This window comes from Notothenia coriiceps, unplaced genomic scaffold, assembly GCF_000735185.1.
Source record: "Notothenia coriiceps isolate Sejong01 unplaced genomic scaffold, NC01 NC01_scaffold00016529, whole genome shotgun sequence".
NCBI classification, from domain to species: domain Eukaryota; kingdom Metazoa; phylum Chordata; class Actinopteri; order Perciformes; family Nototheniidae; genus Notothenia; species Notothenia coriiceps.
Window position 1 is genome coordinate 114,477 of NW_011349230.1, and position 17,760 is coordinate 132,236.

Sequence of the window (17,760 nt, forward strand, 5' to 3'; positions counted from 1 at the left end):
ATCTTAATGATCTTAACATAATCTGTGTATACCAATCAGCAATATTACAATTATAAGTCCCTAGCTTTGGTTCACATTTAGTTGCAGTAAATCAAAAAGTTAAAATATCATGATAAAAGATCAATGACCAAATAAATAGGTCAAATTTGTTGTTTATGACATTTCCAACAACAGAAAACAAAAATAGTGGACTGATATGCAAATTGTGTAGTGCGCCTTGTAGAATTAACCATACATTTAAAACTGTATAAATAAGTATTTCAGATGTAATATAAAATAAAGAACACACAGCATCCTAGATGTAAATTATGTGTCTGCAATCAACCAATCGTTTTTAACTGGAGGGTAACATTTTGTAAATACTTAAAAAGGTTGTTCCTTTCTTTTTTAAAACAATATCTGGGAATTAGCATAGAGGGAATTAGTCATACAACCCCATGCTGCTCCAGTCCCCTCGGTTTGTGTTACATGGTGGTGACTTCTGACTGTCAGGACGGAGTAGACTGGGTGGGTGGATCGCGCATGCGCAGTGAGCTCTATCCTCCTATCAGTGCCGCAGGAAAGCGCAGAGAAGACGCCGCGGAAAAAGATAGGAAGGAGGGAGAGGGGAAAACAGTTAGAAAACAGAAGAAATAACAACATGGAGACTAACAGCGTGGTTAGTTCCTGTGTGAAACTGTCCGCTGGTGTTGGTCTGTAGCTCTCCTCCTTTGACGCACAGCTGCTCCGTTATTTCGGACAATCTGAGGAGAAAAACGTCAGAGAATGGGGGAAATCTTCAGAAATCCTGCTGCTAAACTGCGCCGTGCTGTCTAAATATCTTCTAAACTGGGGATGGTGCTGCTGTAAACGAGGAGCGCCCCAAAACTCGTCGTGATCTCCAACCCAGGCCACGCTCAAAGTTTTTTTTTCTTCCATTTTTGTCAGCTGAAGGGGAAATTTTTGCTGCATTGAATTCCTCTGGACGGGATGTCATCCGCAGTCAGGACGAATTCCTCTGGCTGACTGATCCTACAGTGTAGCAGGGCTCCAGAGAGAGAGAGAAGATGGGAGATGCGACAGATGACAGAGGGATGAGGAGGACCTTCATCGTCCCTGCCATCAAGAGCTTCGATCACTACGACTTCACCAGGGCCAAGATCTCCTGCAGCCTGACGTGGCTGGTGGCCAAGGCGTTCGGCTCGGGTAGGTGGCGCCTCTTTAATCGTTGTCATCTCGGGATTAAATGAGTGGAAAACATTGTGGAGATAATCATCTAGCATGTGTTATAATGTGGACTGATGTCGTGTTGGACCAGGGGGAATATTTAGTAAACAGCAGCTTGTAATCAGACACTCACTGTCAGACAAACCCAATTACACTTCTTGATGTTTCCTCCTTGTTATTATAAATAGAAACACTTGCCATATCTGTATATCCTGTGAAATAGCAGCAATTGAAGAAAATGGTCACTAAAAAAATAATGATAATACATTTTATTTGGAGGAGCCTTTCATAACACCCAAGGACAATTCATAACATTTAAAAACAAGATGTCCTCTTTATCCTTGTAGTGACATACTTCAAACTTAAGTAAAAGTATTTTAGGCCTTTTACGTGCATTTCTGCATTTTTCTTTCCATGTATCTACCTGGGGGTGAGAGGTCATATCACTGCTCATGTCACAGTGACATTGATCTAACCTGTTGCTTGAATTATGCTAATTATCCCCACCATAAGTGAGAGTAAAGCTATTATATAACACTCTTACTAAAGAGATGTACTGTTTGATGATCTGTGTCGTAGCTTCACTCAAATATGTCTTACAATTTAATTCATTTTAAGGAAATCAAGTTTGCAAACAAAAGGCACATAAACATCCATTCACTACTATAAAATGCAGCCGAAAAAAAACATTACCCTATGACATATGAAAGAAATGGTGAATGGTGTTCAGAAATACAAATACACATTATGTCAACTGGTGTAAATGCTTTGTCATTCTACAGACAGATTAAAAACACTGGCTCTGGGTGTATATCTAATGGCTTCTGGAATAAAAAAGTGACTTGTTTTTTTTACTTGCAGCAAAATCGTAATCAAGATGTTGATGAATGCTTTTTTAGAGCCCTCAGTGATGCATTAGATATGTTTATTTTTACTAACCAACAGTCCAAAACTCAGACATTTGGTTTACTATCACATTCGACGAAAAGCAACAAGAGAATCAGGAGATGGGAATAATCATATGTTCTACAAACTTTTCTAAAGTGGTTTATCTTGTGCATTTTGCCACATCAGAATATAGTCAATAATCTTCATCACATGTTCCTAATGTTGTATCTCAAATGTTGTGGCTGGCTAAATATTTAAAACTCAAATCTTCACTATTGAGAAGCTCAAATGAGGACATTTTCTGTAATTACTTGATTATCGTCTTAATGGATTTTTTAAAAGGTTCCCAAACCGTTAAGTGTGGGTGAACCAATTGAGTAATTGTTTAATCTCTACTACAGTCCCTTGTATGCACAGTATAATAGCCAGTTATATAGATATGTGTGTCAGTAATTATTCTTCATACGTGAAATGTATCCGATCTCTGGCCTGTATCTGTCCTCAGTGTACTTTAGCGGTCTGTCCTCATAAAGACTGCAGCCTGCTCTCAGCCCAGAGGTTTATTCCTGCTAATGAATGATTTAAACAGCTGCTCCTCCATGTACAGCCCTGTGAGTCTCTAAGTGGCCACCACACGGACAGACAAACCTAGAAAGAGAGAGATCAAAAGACAGACCGCTGAATCACACCCATTGATCCAACAGTGAGTGCCAAATAGAGCTGCACATGACTCACAGAGAGCATGACATGTTGGAGGGACACACAAGGTAGAGGACAGCAACATGATGTAGTTCAACAAGACCTGCAAACTGCTGCCGCCTTTTAATCTCATCCCAGTAGTGACACAGTTTCAGCTCCCAGAACTGTGGCCCAATTCATAACCAGTCCTCACAGCCTTGTTTGGCCTAGTTTGGACAGATGAGCGATGATTTGAATTTGGTGGCGCTCGGATGTAACAACTTTCTCATCAGCTGCAAGTTTGTACTGAAACTTCAGAGAGATGGATTGGATAAGCCCAGTTGTGCTGACCACAGATGCAGTGTGCAGTAGGAAATACTAATATGGAAACTTATATATCAAAATGGTTTACAGTAGAAGGGCAGAGAAGACACTATATACAAACAAGCAACACAGTTAAATGTACAACCCGCAGAGTCAAAGGTTTGGAATCAAAAGATGGACAAAGAAAACAGATGGCTTTTAAGATGCTTTGTGAAGATGTAGTCTGATAGTGGTGAGTGGGTGTGTAATGAAAGTCAAAGCTTTACTGACTCCACATTTTTGTCTTGATGTGTCTTATGCTGGCATCAGAACCAAAGGGCTTCTCAGATTTTAACAACGGTGCTTAATGGCTGGCCTCATGTAATCAAGTCATGTTAAAGTTCCCACCAAACACGTTTTAAAACTACTCTGCTTTAAGTTTTGTGTGCCAGATTTTCCATACAAAGTCAAATGTAAGTGTTCAACACTGTTAGAATTACATCTACTCGCTTTCTCTTATCGAAACAAATCTAAAATCTATGAATATGCAATATTCAGTTCAGAAGTTAAACTAAAGGACAAAAAATGCCTCTAAGCCATTCTCTATTTGTTTTTGTTTACGCGTGTGTATGTGTGCTGGAGGTTTAACGTTGTATATTGTATCACGACTGGCCTCCAAACAATCACATGTTAAAGGTCCCATGTCATGCTTTTCTGGTTATTACCCGTCCCCTTGTGTGTCATGAAGCTTTTTCTGCATGTAAACGGTGTGCAGAGTCAAAACCCTCAAAGTACACCCTGTAGCGAGTAAAACTCTAACACAGAAAATACCTGTATGCTGCCCAAGAACGCCTCGTTGGAGATTTTTCTTTTTCCATTTTTTTCTTCCTGGGTATGGTGACGTAACCATACCCAAATGGACCAATCTGCGGAGCCGTTCCTCACACACACGCACTCAATCTTTTCTCAGCTGCAGCTCCGCGGAGACGGCGGGACGCGGCGAGGCTGTGAGTCTGTGTGTGAGCATACACACTGACACACAACCAGGCTGCGGATGTGTGTGTATGCTCGGGCTGGTTTCGGGCTGGACTTCGCTGCGTCTCGCTGTCTCGCCGACCCCACGCAGCAACCAGGAAATCACACCAGTAACCCAGCTCACACTGTCCGCTCCTCGCAGCAGCGAGCCTCGCAACGTCCCGCCAACACGGCACCCAGACCCCATGCAGCATTCTCATCTATTTGTCATTACTGGTGTCATTTTCTGGTTGCTAACGCCATTGTAACACATCATCACTGATGTCCAGCTGTAACGGTGGTAGACTCATCAGAACAGAGTGGGCGAGCTGACCAATCAGAGCACACTGGGCTCACAGGGAGGGGGGGAGGGGCAGGAGCTCCAACAATCCGTTTAGGACAGAGAGTGAATACACATACTATACAGAGATGCTGGATGAGAAGCCACTGTGAGTTTAGAACATTTTTAGGACAGAGAGTGAATACACATACTATACAGAGATGCTGTATGAGAAACCAATGTGAGTTTGGAAATCTATTCCAGTTATGATCAGTAGAAATGGCCATGTCATGGGACCTTTAAGTGGGTAAAGACAAACTTCCCCATTGATGTGTGAAAACAGCTTTTTCAGGCTTTAAGAATCAATCCATGGACAGCTCTTATCTTTTTTATTTTGGGACTAAGCTCACTCACTGTCTTGCATTTGTTTACCTCAGCCATGGTTTAATATAAAGGCACTCAACAGCAATATGTGGTTATCATTTGTAGTTTTAAACCGACTCCACTTCGAGCGATATAATTACTAACAACGAACTGCTAAGAGAGCACTTATATACTAATAAAGGACTGGCGTATCTAAAGCCAGTTGAGTAGCACTTGAAATGTGTTGGCTCTATGAAACCTGATGTACTTATATGATTCAGTTTTCTTCAAGGTTGTATCTTCCTGGTCGAATGTACTTATTGTAAGTCGCTTTGGATAAAAGCGTCAGCTAAATGTAATGTAATGTAATGTAATGTAGTTTTAACCCAATCTGAATTGTGAGTTTACACCAAATGGTTATATCACATAATCAGCTGCAGCAAAGACGCAGCGATGATTTTATCTGGACTCGTCTGTTACTCAGATCTCAGCAGTGATGTAACCAGCGCCACAGGTCACCAACACTAGCCTTTCCTTCGCTCTTTCAGAAGAGGCTATTAGATGACTGAATGTGCAATTCTCCATCAGTATAACATAAAACAACTAAAACAAAACATGAGGAGCAAAGAGAGTATTCCCTCTCCTGCCATGGTGGAAAGAATACTGGTTTTCCTCTACAGCTATAGAGGGAAGGATTATTACAATTAAATCAAATAGTGATTGGTTTAAATGTAAAAATGCATAATAGACTTTTAGGTTTTGATCATCTGACAGCTGTGCAGTGACTTTCATGACTTTGTGCTTTGAGGTTACACTGCTTCAAATGATGTCTACTAACTAAGACAGTAGGAAAATAAATAAACATTATCACGATATGCAGTGCATTTTTGCCACCAGCTATCATGTTGTACAATTCTATGAGAGATAGTTTGTAACCTACGTTAGCATCCAACGTAGCTCAGATAGCAGAAAGCGTTTGTTCAACCTCAACGCTCTTATATAGGTGTTTTGACTGCAGTTGTAAAATCCGACTGTACAGTACGCTACCTGCCCAGCACCAAGTGACAGAGAGGCTTGTATACCAGCTAATTGGTCAGTAAAGTGGATCATTAGCAGCTAAATTGCAAGATAGTTCAATCAGTTGTTGCTAGAGACCAAAAAAAGAGCTTTAAGGAGAGTTCATTTTGGACAAACAGTCATTGGTTGATAAGAATAACTACTCCAAATGAAGGATAATGTTGATCTGTAACTGCTGGTTGTGTTATTGTGAACAGTTGAACAAGTTAGCCATATTAGTTTAAACTCTGATCATTTGTCAGTGTTAAGATCACAGCTCTTTCCGCTGCAGCCGCATCACCAACAAATCTGTTACTGCAGCAAGAATTTTGTATCATCAGGTTCATCTTGTGATAACAAATTGTAAAAAGTGGGATATCACATGGACATTGACCAAAAACAATGGCCCAACAACACATACAGTAAGACAAAGCTAATTAACTCAAATCCAATCTCTGTAGAAACTTAATAAATTGTTACAGAGTAGCAACCCATATCGCTAACTGAATTTGTTTGGAGAAGAGATAAACAGTGCTGCCCGTGACGTTGTGCTGAGCTGTGATCCCAGGGGTCTTCAGTCTTCTCCGTGCCTGGACTTCCTGTGGCAGCTACTTCCTGTCTGTTTCCTCTTTGATGGCCAACACAAAGGAGAGGGCTTTTACTTGACGAGGCAGATTTGTATTGAACTCGAGAAAAACTTGCTATGTGTGCCATTGTAGCCCGCTGTTCTATTTAGTCCTTTTAAAGGATTTGATTAACCTTGAAGCTTTAATGTAGTTTGATTAATCAAGTGTTAACTGCGATTATCTGAAAAAAAGCTTGTGTCTTTGGGAGAGTGATTGCCCTCCATAGAGTGTACTGTAACTTACCATTTCTAACAACATAAACATAATTACTTCACTTCGTGGCACATTATATTATCAGAAGCTTCTTTAAGTACAGATCCATTAATCAGCTTTATAGACAATCTGACAAAAGTTGGATTGATTTAATATTTGTGAATAGACATATGAGGGCTTGTTATGAAGCAGAAGTTGATGTGGTTAAACATCTTCCTGTTGCTTTAAATATCTCTTTCATCAAACAGCGCTGGGAAGTGGTAGGACTCTGACCACAGCCGTTGGAAAACTGCCATAGTTTGATCACAAGCTTAATGGATTTTAAGCTTTAAATATTTAATTTTATGAGGTTGTTTTGTCAAGCTTTTTTTCACCTCTAAAGTGTTGTTATTTTGGAGAATTGAAGAGCGTAAAGCTATACCTCTAAGATGGATTCCTTCATTCCTTTGTTTCCTTCAGGGGGATTCACAGAAAGGCAGAAAGGAAATGACCCCACACACCAGGAGTACACATTCATACTGAAGCACGCACTGCCGTAAAAGTGTGTCACCACACACACACAAACACACACAGACATACACACAAATTCCTATACAATGGTATTATCTAATAATAGATACAATTCATATGTAATTTAATGACAGACTGGTGACTAGGATACTACTACTTTGAGTCACAACATGTGGTTGACAACAACACATAAAGACAGAGTGTGTGTGTGTGTGTGTGTGTGTGTGTGTGTGTGTGTGTGTGTGTGTGTGTGTGTGTGTGTGTGTGTGTGTGTGTGGCTATTTACTGGATGAGGTTACAGGATTAGAAGGTACTCCATGCTTTGTAACACACACACACACCAACACACACACACACACACACACACACACACACACACACACACACACTGTGTGCTCACAAGACGTGTGGATCTTCAGGGAGAACCTCCAACAGGTACACACATGATGATGGTGAAATCTCTCCGTGGAAACTGTCTCACCTCTAACTGAACTCATTTCGCTCTAAAATATACTTTTCTCCGCTCATGGTCAGGAGGTTTTGTGGTGCAAACCATGTTTTCGGTGTGTTTGTGTGTGATTATTTGTGTGCAAAAAGCTGGGTGCGACCACGAAGGCGAGGCTCTGAGCTACAGTGTGATGGAGCCATAGCAACAACAACAGAGACAGTCAAATATAGAAAGAATAGTAGCTTTTTTATCGCTTCCATGCATTCATTGTTGGGTTCTCTGTGGATGCTGTCTGAGCAGCAATGGAGCTGGAGAAAAGAAGAGGCTTAATGGAAATAGAATCAGCTTTATAAGGGATGCACTATATGGTTCAATTCACAATTTTGTGTTTTAAAAAAGAAGTTCATAACCAGTAGTTAATGGTCACCTGAAGTGAAGATAATGTAGTTATTATTCCACTGTACCTAACCAAATCGAACTGACATAGCAACTGTTTACACCACAAAAACAAAGAACATTTTAAACTCTTTATTTATTTATGTACTTCAACAAAAAACGTATATTGTAAATTGCAATCCTGCTGTCATTTTCTATTGGAGTGTTTAGCTGCGGTTGTTAGGTCAATAAAAGGCAATATAACTCAGATTTACGGCCAAAGTGTATCAACTTAAATTCTATTATTGGAATAGTACCTAATAATATGACTTATCCCATCGGATGATCATTTATCATTCGAGTCGTATTTTAAATCTAACCCTAATCCTCTCTGTTTCTCTTCTCTCCGCTCAGACGCAGTCCCAGAGGACCTGGTGGAGCCTCTCTACAGGGACCAGTACAAGCAGGAGCACCTGAAGCCTCCGGTGGCCTGCCTGCTGCAGTCCGCTGAGCTCTACTGCCGGGCGGGGAGCCTGATCCTCCGCAGTGATGCTGTCAAACCGTTACTGGGACACAACGCTGTCATCCAGGCCCTGGCTCAGAAAGGCCTGTACGTCACTGACCAGGACCGCCTGGTCACAGAGAGAGACCTGACCAGCACGCCCATACACATGGTGAGAGGTAGCTCATTACAAGACTGAAAACATCCACATCTTTCTGAGGGTTTTGCATTTTACAGTACAGTCTAATTTAGTTTTTTTCTTTTTTCTTCTTATGGTTCACACTTAAACATGCATATATGTTAGTAACCGTGGTGATAAGATGTGGGAAATGGGATCCCTGCATTTACAGCTCCATCTGTTCTGTCCCGTAAATTCACACATAGGCTCACACACACAAGAATATGAACCAGGGCTACAGCTAAGGATTTATTTTCCCTAATTGTCTATAAAATTGTGAAAAAGACATGAAACAGAGACAAAAAGCAGATATATAGATATAAAAACAGTGAATGTTACTGTGTGTTTTGCTGTGTCTTCTTTCATGGGGAGTGAGTAAGTTATATGATAGTGTGTTTACATGCACGGCTACATGTGTCCGATTGTTTGACTGTCCTCCAAGATCTGTCCCGTTTGGGGGAAAAACAACCGCTAATGACGGGTTTCCTATAGCAACCCATTACTCACTGTTCGCTCTGTGTGTTATTAGACAGTTCCTGGCAAACATCCCTTAGAGATACTCTGGTAGTATGTTGTCAATACTGTGTGCAGCAATGAATGGACGAACATAAAAGGACTGCAACATGCTATTATTTAAATTATTGATTTTAAAATGTATTCTTTTTTTGAATATCAGAGTAGATTTGTTTGCAGGAGACAAAGACAATGGCCAAAGTAATGCACACATATTGCTAATTTGGTCAAAACGGGTCCAAAACACAAAGATGTTCAGTTTAAATGAAATACCCGCTCATCGGGGAGGCTTTCAGAGCACATTTTTGAGCATTTTCGCCTGATAAATGAATCCAGATATTATCATGACATTGATAGATTTGTTTTGATTGCCTAATTAGCTCATTGTTTTGGGTTTAAATCATAAAATTGCCATTATTTACTGAACATGATTAGAGGGAAATAGATTTGTTATGTTGTTTGAGTCTGGCTGCAGATCCATACCCACTGCTAGCACACACATGGCTGGAGTCCGGGTACTTCTGCTGACAGCAAAAGGTGTCTGCATTGCAGTGCACCCTCTCTCCCCCCCCCCTCCCCCTCCTGCTCTCACTCTGTCTGTCTTACTATTTCTTTCTTCAACTCTTTGTTTGCCACCTTCCTCTCTCCATATCCCTCTTCTTCTCATTGTCTTATTTTCCTCTCCTAGCCCCTACCTCTGTCTCCTTTAAACTCTTATCTTTTTGGATTAGATTAAAGTTTATTATCTCTAATAGAAGATTACAAACATGTCACCGTTTCTCTCTCTCTGATGTAGCCAGTATTTCATTTGCCCTCTGCTTGTGTTCTCTTATTACAGCTTGAGAGGATGATTTAAAGTCAAGAGTGCGTTTTTATGTTTACGGTTGATTGCGCTCACTACTCCACTCATCGATTGAGGTTGTCATGAAGGTGGGAATGATGGACGCCGATTAAAAGCAGCACTTAATGTCCTTCATCACCTTTCAATTTCAAACATTCGTCTCTCTTTGTCTCACTGTGCAGGGCCGATGATTTAGAGTTTTAGTGACAGTTTTAAGAAGACAAATGGAGCCTGTAGCCAGTCAACAATTGACCTTCATTTGTGTAACACCGCCTGGCAATTTTGTTAATCTACTCGTCCTTTTTGTGGCTCTGTGCCCTTCTGAAATCATCTGATTGGTTCGGTGGAGGGACTGCCTCTGTGTGTATTTGTGGACTCAGCAGGATAATTACGGTCACGCTAAAAGTCCAGGCTTTTCATTTTGGGTTATGGTATATCTTTGAAGAAAAATGATGACCTCATGGTTTTCCAAATACTGTGCAACAGAATAATAACTCAGTGAGGGACGAAAGGGAGGAGGAGGAGTGTGGCAGTCTGTCAGAGGGTGAATGGATACATAGAGAGAAGGAGGGAAAATATGGAGTTTAGCGGCGGCCAATTGGCTGCAATTCAGGAGGAAGCAGGAAAGTAGAGCAAGAGAGGAGTGGAAATCTACGGTAGGATGAATGGAAAGGGGGAAATAGGGAAAAGCTTTGGAAAGGCAAGAAGGAAAGACAGAGAGAAGAAGGAAGGTATTTCCTTTTTGGCAGACGAGGCCTCATGCGTGTGCCAGAGAAACAGTGGAAAAGCCCCAGTGTTAATATGGCCATCAGGAATATGGGGGAGAGAAAAGGGAGACGACTAGGAGAGGACGAGAAGAGAAGGAGGAAAGGAAAGCAGGGAGGGTTTGAGGAAAGGAGGAAGACGTGATGTGCAGTACTGCAGCACAGTGGAGGGTGGGGTCTCACATTGAGGCAATGCACGTCTGGTGCACAAATGAGAGCCCACACACACAACACACACCTCCAAAGGGCTGTCAGACCTCCTGCAGTGTGCTCAACACCTGTGTGTCTTTTTCTAGTTGTACTTTCCTGTTCCTCGCCGACCTTTTTATAATTTCACACACCATGCCCTCTGAGGGTTGAAATGCAAAGACAAGAGTGTGGCGGAGGAGAGGGAGCCGTAGCGGTAATTACATTTTCCTGCAGAGGGGCGTGTACCCTCGACTAAAAGCCTCCTGCTCAATAGCGCTGAGAGATTTGGAGTGTTTAATGCATGTGGGTGAGAAAGATAGAAAGAGTGGACATTAGATCTAATGGCAAACACACTAACATCTTAATAGAGACAGACATGTAGGTGTTAAGTTGTCAAATAAAAAAACTTGCGGAGCTCAGATTTGTCTGAGTGCGTACCTGCACTGAACAGACACTTTGTGGAGAAAGAGGTTACTTTGATTATCTGTTTGCTCAGCTGTGTTGTGCTTTCCTATAGATGCCTTTGATCAAGGACCACACACACACACACACACACACACACACACACACGCACACACACACACACACATACACACACACTTACACTTACACACACACACACACACACACACACACACACACACACACACACACACACACACACACACACACACACACACACACACACACACACACACACACACACACACACACACACACACACACACACACACACACACACACACACACACACACACACACACACACACACACACACACACACACACACACACACACACACACACACACACACACACACACACACACACACACACACACCAAAGGTCTTTCTGAAGGGATAATAGACAGCACATGGCTTGTTATAGTGTCAACAGTCGCCTTTTTTCCTTTGGATATGAGAGCAGTGGCACCACATACTCAGTCTGTCTCCTTCTCTGTCTCGTTCACACACCCATATGTACACACACACATGCACTTTAGTTCTCCATACATTGTCCTATGAGAAGCAGTGAGAGAACAGTGACGCAGACAAACATATACAACACGGTGACGAACAATAACCTGGTAAAACAAAAAAAAGTCTCGATCTCAATCTTACACATTAATAATGGTAACAATAAGACATTCTTTTGTACCTAGGGATTGTATGAATATGAATTGGAACTGTCGGGGGCTGAACACGATGTTTCACTTTTAACAATCTTGTTTTTTTCATCTCTGCATGAAATGTAAAAAATTACAAGTTGTGGTTTTATAGAGAGCAATATGCTGTAAATATTCAATTGTTTTAATATTTTACCACAACTCTAAAATACTTTTTGAAAACCCTTTATCATTTTAGTACAGTCCCTTTGAAGATGTACACAATCAACAATATAGGCATTCGAAATTGGTCCATGTTTTGAAGCAGCTGTTCATTTACAGAAATCGTAATGAAACATAAATGAACACGTGATTTGTCATTACCATTTAAATGAATGTGGCTTCCTCCCCAAATGCTCTGAAAACTCACACCTCAATAAGCTTCTTAACAATATTAAAGATTTAGTGCGGTTTATGCAAATGAATTCAGAAAACCTTCAATCACAGCAAAAGCTCAGTGTGATCATGAAAATTGAGTTTTCTGGATCTGCAGCTCCAGTGTAAGCTGCTTGGGCCTCTCTATCTCTCTCTCTCTCTGCCTCTCTCTCTCTGCCTCTCTCTCTCTGTCTCTGTCTCTCTCTCTCTGTCTCTCCTTCTATCTGTCTCACCCTCTGTCTGCCTCTCTCTCTCTCTGTCTGTCTCTCTCTCTCTCTCTCTCTGTCCATCTGTCAGCCAGACCGGCTACTGTACCCTCGGAGGAGAATGCATGCAATGTCAAAAATCTGCCAATATCCTGAAGATGCAGGAACAAACTGTGTGCAGACTGTTTCTTAGACAGTGTCAGCCTGCAATCCAAACAATCATGTTTACCCATTTAACACGCTACAACTGAAGCATTCAATATAACAAACTGTTTGTCCACCAGCATATATCGTTATACACACGTCAGCACTGTTTCAGCGTCTACAAACAACTGTAGTTTACAATAAGATTGTTTAGCTATTATTCCTTTGGTAAAATCCACTAGATTTAATGAGAACATCAGATGACACATAAGTCCAGTTTCTTCTTTTTCTCCGCACTTATTTCCATAAGAAGTTTGTGTCTTACAGCCATATTTCCTCTGTACACACTGTCTGTTTGGACGGGCAGATGTAGAGCACCAGCAGCAGTCCAGAGTTGTAAATCTGGATCTGTTGCTTGTTTCTTTGGGAAAAACGTGGTCACTCTGGCTGTTACAGGAGGCTCTGTGGTTATGAATAGCCGCCTGTGCTTGACAGTACGGGAGAAATCTCACTGCTTGTTTGTGTGTGTTTGTATGAGTCACCTGGAGCTCCTAACATTAGGTGTATGTTTATTAAGGTTGCACACACACACGCACGCACACACACACACAGAGAATGTAGATGTTTTTGAGCTGACCTGGTGTTATGACAGGAAAGGGAAGGAGAGGTCTGACCGGTCTGGAATGGGATCAGAAAGGCTAGCAGAATGTCAAGCTTTGTGTGCTGTAGGTGTTGAGGGCTGGTAGGCCATTAGGTAATTTGTGCGCTATAAAAGTAGTGCTATGTACAGACAGTTAGGAGTGTGATTCAGACGGGTTGTACTCTGTTGGGCCTGAGAGCTTACCTCACCTAAAATGAAGAAAACATTAGAAAATGAAGAAAGATCTACACCGAAACATGAAAAATACATTGTTATCATATGATCCAGATATTGTTGCACTAATTTGCTGTTAACCTAGCGTTAGAATTTTCTTATTATTATAATATCTTAATCATGCAATCACAATGATAAATAGCAGAATTAAATGTATGTTCAGATGCCACACGACAACATGGCATCAAACTTGTTCTACAACAGAACTTGTGTGTGTAAAACGTTTTAGTCTCCCACGGAAACATACAGAGCCCCTAAAGGGACATGGGAGAAAAATAATCGACTTTTGGACAGATAGCTTTCAGCAACTTTGATTCTCTAAAGATAAACTTCAAAGGATCCCATTTAGCTGAAATCTCAGGAACTTCCTGATGTCCACAAAGCTGCCTCAGTTAAAATCCCAAGACAAGAGTTTGGAGGTTTGGAGCATCATAGATTTTTAGGAGTTGTAGGACTGATAATAATCTAGGGCAAACAAACAAACAAACAAACAAACAAACAAACAAACGTGTGCAATCCACACAGAGGAAGGAAAGACAATTTGATTAAAATTGAAACCAATTGAGATTTTGTATTTGTTACTGGCTCTGGGGGTCTTTGGTGTTAAAGGTCCCATTTCATGGCCATTTCCACTGATCATAATTCCATTGTTGAGGTCTACTAGAATAGATTTATATTGTGCAATTTTCCAAAATCACTTTGGTTTCTCATACAGCATCTCTGTAAACTACGTGTATTCACTGAATTTCACTCTCTGCCTTTAACGGCTCGTTGTAGCTCCAATAGCTCCAGCCCCCACCCTCCCTGTGACGTTGTGAATCGCGCTGAGCTCCGTGGAGGTGTGGTTTCCTTGTTTAGCGATACACAGCGAAACACAGCCAAACTCACCCTGAGCACACACAAAGTCACAGCCGAAGTAAAAGCAATAAGTGTGGCTTGATATTGAGTAAGAAAAAGGTTGATAAACGCAGTGAGAATGGGTCTGCAGAGAGAATTTCGCCGCGATCCCAACTGTCTGTTATCAGCCTGCAGCCAGGGAGGAGAGATCAGCAGAGCTGCATGCACTGAGTGTGTGTGTGAGGAAGTCCGTGGATTGGTCAATTTGGACCAATCAGCGGGGGCTTAACGTAACGGCTCCGCGTACGTAACGTAACGGCTCCACGGATTGGTCCATTTGGTTCCGTGAAACGCATGACATCATGAGTTACCCGGAAGAATCAATGGACAGTGACGTATCTCCAACGAGGCGTTTTGGGGAGGTATTTTCTGTGTTAGAGTTTTACTCGCTGCAGGGTGTACTTTGAGGGTTTTGACTCTGCAGACCGTTTACATGCCGGGTAATAACCGGAAAAGCATGACATGGGACCTTTAAGATTCTGGAGCGCATTGTCCCAGTTTGAGTACATTTGTATTCCTGTACACAGAATATCACGTCATATTTCCCAACTCTAATCCTTTCCCCTTTTCCAACAGTGCGTAAGGAATTTGATTTCACAAGAAATGACTTCATGATTAATAGTTGGAAACACTCCGGGAAAGGGAGGTGGAGTGTAAATGTTGGATTGTTACAAAATGAGGAGATGTGACATTTATTAAATGTGTGTTGTAAAATTCTAATTGTTGTCCTTTAGATGGTTTTTGGATGGTTTTTGCAGCTGTATGCAAAAGGTTAAATCCTTCTTCTTCTTTTTTTAAGAGAACACAACTGACGATCTTTTATTTAATCAAAGGTTTTAGGCAACTCAAAAATAGAAAGTGTTGCTCCATAGTCAAAGTGATGCACAGATAATCACAATATGGAAACATAAGGTTTGGCCTTTAATTGTAAGTTTGATGCTTTCGAAAATAATTGTACATTAATCCTCGCAATGTCCTTATGTCTTTACAGAGTTCCCACCTGGCCCTCATTGATACCCTGATGATGGCGTACACTGTGGAGATGGTGAGTGTGGAGAGGGTGATGTCGTGCATCAACAGGTACTCCTCCGCCGACCTCTCACACGGTGACGGACACATTCAGGAGCTGCCGTATGACACAGAGGACGCTATCGCCACCTGGATCAACAAGGTACACACTCACCGAGGATCATGTTGTGTGCTCATAAAACCACAAGGACATGTGCTTTCTCATTTCAGAGGGAAACGGCTGTACACTTTCTTAAGCCTTTTAAAATACGACACACAGTTCTTTGTTTGACAACGGATAAGGAAGACACGAACGGTGCTGGAAAGTGTGTCAGCGCTGGTTCAAAATGTCATGTTTGCAAGGGAACTAGATGAAAGACTAACAACAAGTAATCCTGCCAGAGAGATTAGAGGAAGATAACTGACTAAACCGAAGTCCTGTGGTTTGCTAAAGTAGGATATAGAGGTTAAAGTCAGACCTGGACTGGGCTGTAAAGCTTTAAGAGGGCCTTAGTTAAGTCTCATTGATTGCATTTTTACTTTACTTCATCATCTTACAGATTGTTTAGTCACTTCAAATTGCTTTCACTGATTTTGCTTTTCACCATTTTTCTTCAAAAATAATGTTGACTAAATTCTTCTTTATGTAAAATAATGAAATATGCACCAGCATGGCATGAATGAATCAATTAAATGTACAATAGTCACTGAGATTATTTCCTGAATAAGCTCATGTGCTTGCTGTTCTCTTTTCCAGTCCACAGATACACAGGCAAGATTCATCTACAGACACACACATTTAAAAAGAAAAAACACATGGGCGATTGTCTCTCTGTTCAGCACTGAAACGTAGCACGCCATGGTTCGAATAATACAAAATGTGTGTACAGTACTGCATGCCAAAATGTTACATCACTGTTTGTTCAGAACCATTGAAGACAGTAAAGCAGTTATCGTAAAAAGGGGACTTTAAAATACTTTATAGAGTAATCTTTTTAGTTTGTTCTACTTTGGACTTGAGTATCAGGTTACAGTGATATTTAGCATTGGTGGCTAATAGGAAGGTTTGGTGGTGAAATGTTTTTCTTTGATGTGTGGATAGGGATGTCCCGATCGCCTTTTTTTGCTCCCGATTCGATTCCGTTCATTTGATTTTGACAATTTGCCGATACAGATTTTTCCCGATCCGACCTTTATGGGTTTAGACCGTTGTCTCACCCGTCCCCGCGGTCACCAGGAATTAAAAACTCGTCCCAAATTCTTGTCATGGACTTTCCGAAATAAAAAATCAAAACTAGGTTACGACGTGTTCGACTTGACTAGTTACGACGACACTTTTTTTCTCGATATAGGTACAACCTAAAAAATCCATCTTATAAATGTTGAACTTACGAAAAAAGACAAAAGAGAANACCATGTTTAGTTCTGACTCTGGGGACAGAAAGCTGACCAGTCCCTGAAGACCTGAGAGATCTGGATGGTTCATAATTTAGTAGAAGGTCATACATGTATTTTGGGCCTAAACCATTCAGCGCTTTATAAACCAGCAGCAGTATTTTGAAATCAAGTCTTTGAGACACAGGAAGCTAGTGTAAAGACTTCAGAACAGGAGTGATGTGATCCACTTTCTTAGTGTTAGTGAGGACTCGAGCAGCGGTGTTCTGAATCAGCTGCAGCTTTCTAATAGATTTTTTAGTGAGACCTGTGAAGACACCATTACAGTAGTCCACTCTGCTGAAGATAAAAGCATGGTCAAGTTTTTCAAAATCCTGCTGTGACATTAGTCTTTTAATCCTAGATATGTTCTTTAGGTGATGGTGGGCTGATTTAGTAATTGTTTTAATGTGACTGTTGAAACTCAGGTCAGAGTCAATGACTACACCTAGATTTCTAGCTTTATCTGTTGTTTTGAAGTAGGCCTACATTAAAAATCCCGCATTGCATAAGTTACTCAAGTAAAAGTACAAAAGTGTAAGCATCAAAATATACTTAATAAAGTACTAAAAGTAAAAGTTTTCATTATGCAGATTGGCCCATTTCAGAATCATATATATTATATGTTTTGATTATAATTATTGATGCATTAAAGTGTTATCAAAGTTGGTAAAGGTGCAGCTATTTCTACTGACTTTGTATATATATATA

General features: G+C 41.0%; 1 protein-coding gene across 1 annotated transcript in view; it reads left to right on the forward strand.

Moving 5' to 3' along the window:
- The first annotated feature begins 552 nt into the window (after positions 1–552).
- The window catches only part of LOC104949587 (calmodulin-regulated spectrin-associated protein 2-like), a 17,544-nt gene continuing 336 nt past the window's right edge, over positions 553–17,760 (forward strand). Inside the window, exons 1-4 of the mRNA XM_010775967.1 lie at positions 553–1,185; positions 8,375–8,634; positions 15,599–15,778; positions 16,373–16,387. Coding sequence (XP_010774269.1) covers positions 1,047–1,185; positions 8,375–8,634; positions 15,599–15,778; positions 16,373–16,387 — 594 coding nt within the window. The 5' untranslated portion in view covers positions 553–1,046. The remainder of the gene's footprint in view (positions 1,186–8,374; positions 8,635–15,598; positions 15,779–16,372; positions 16,388–17,760) is intronic.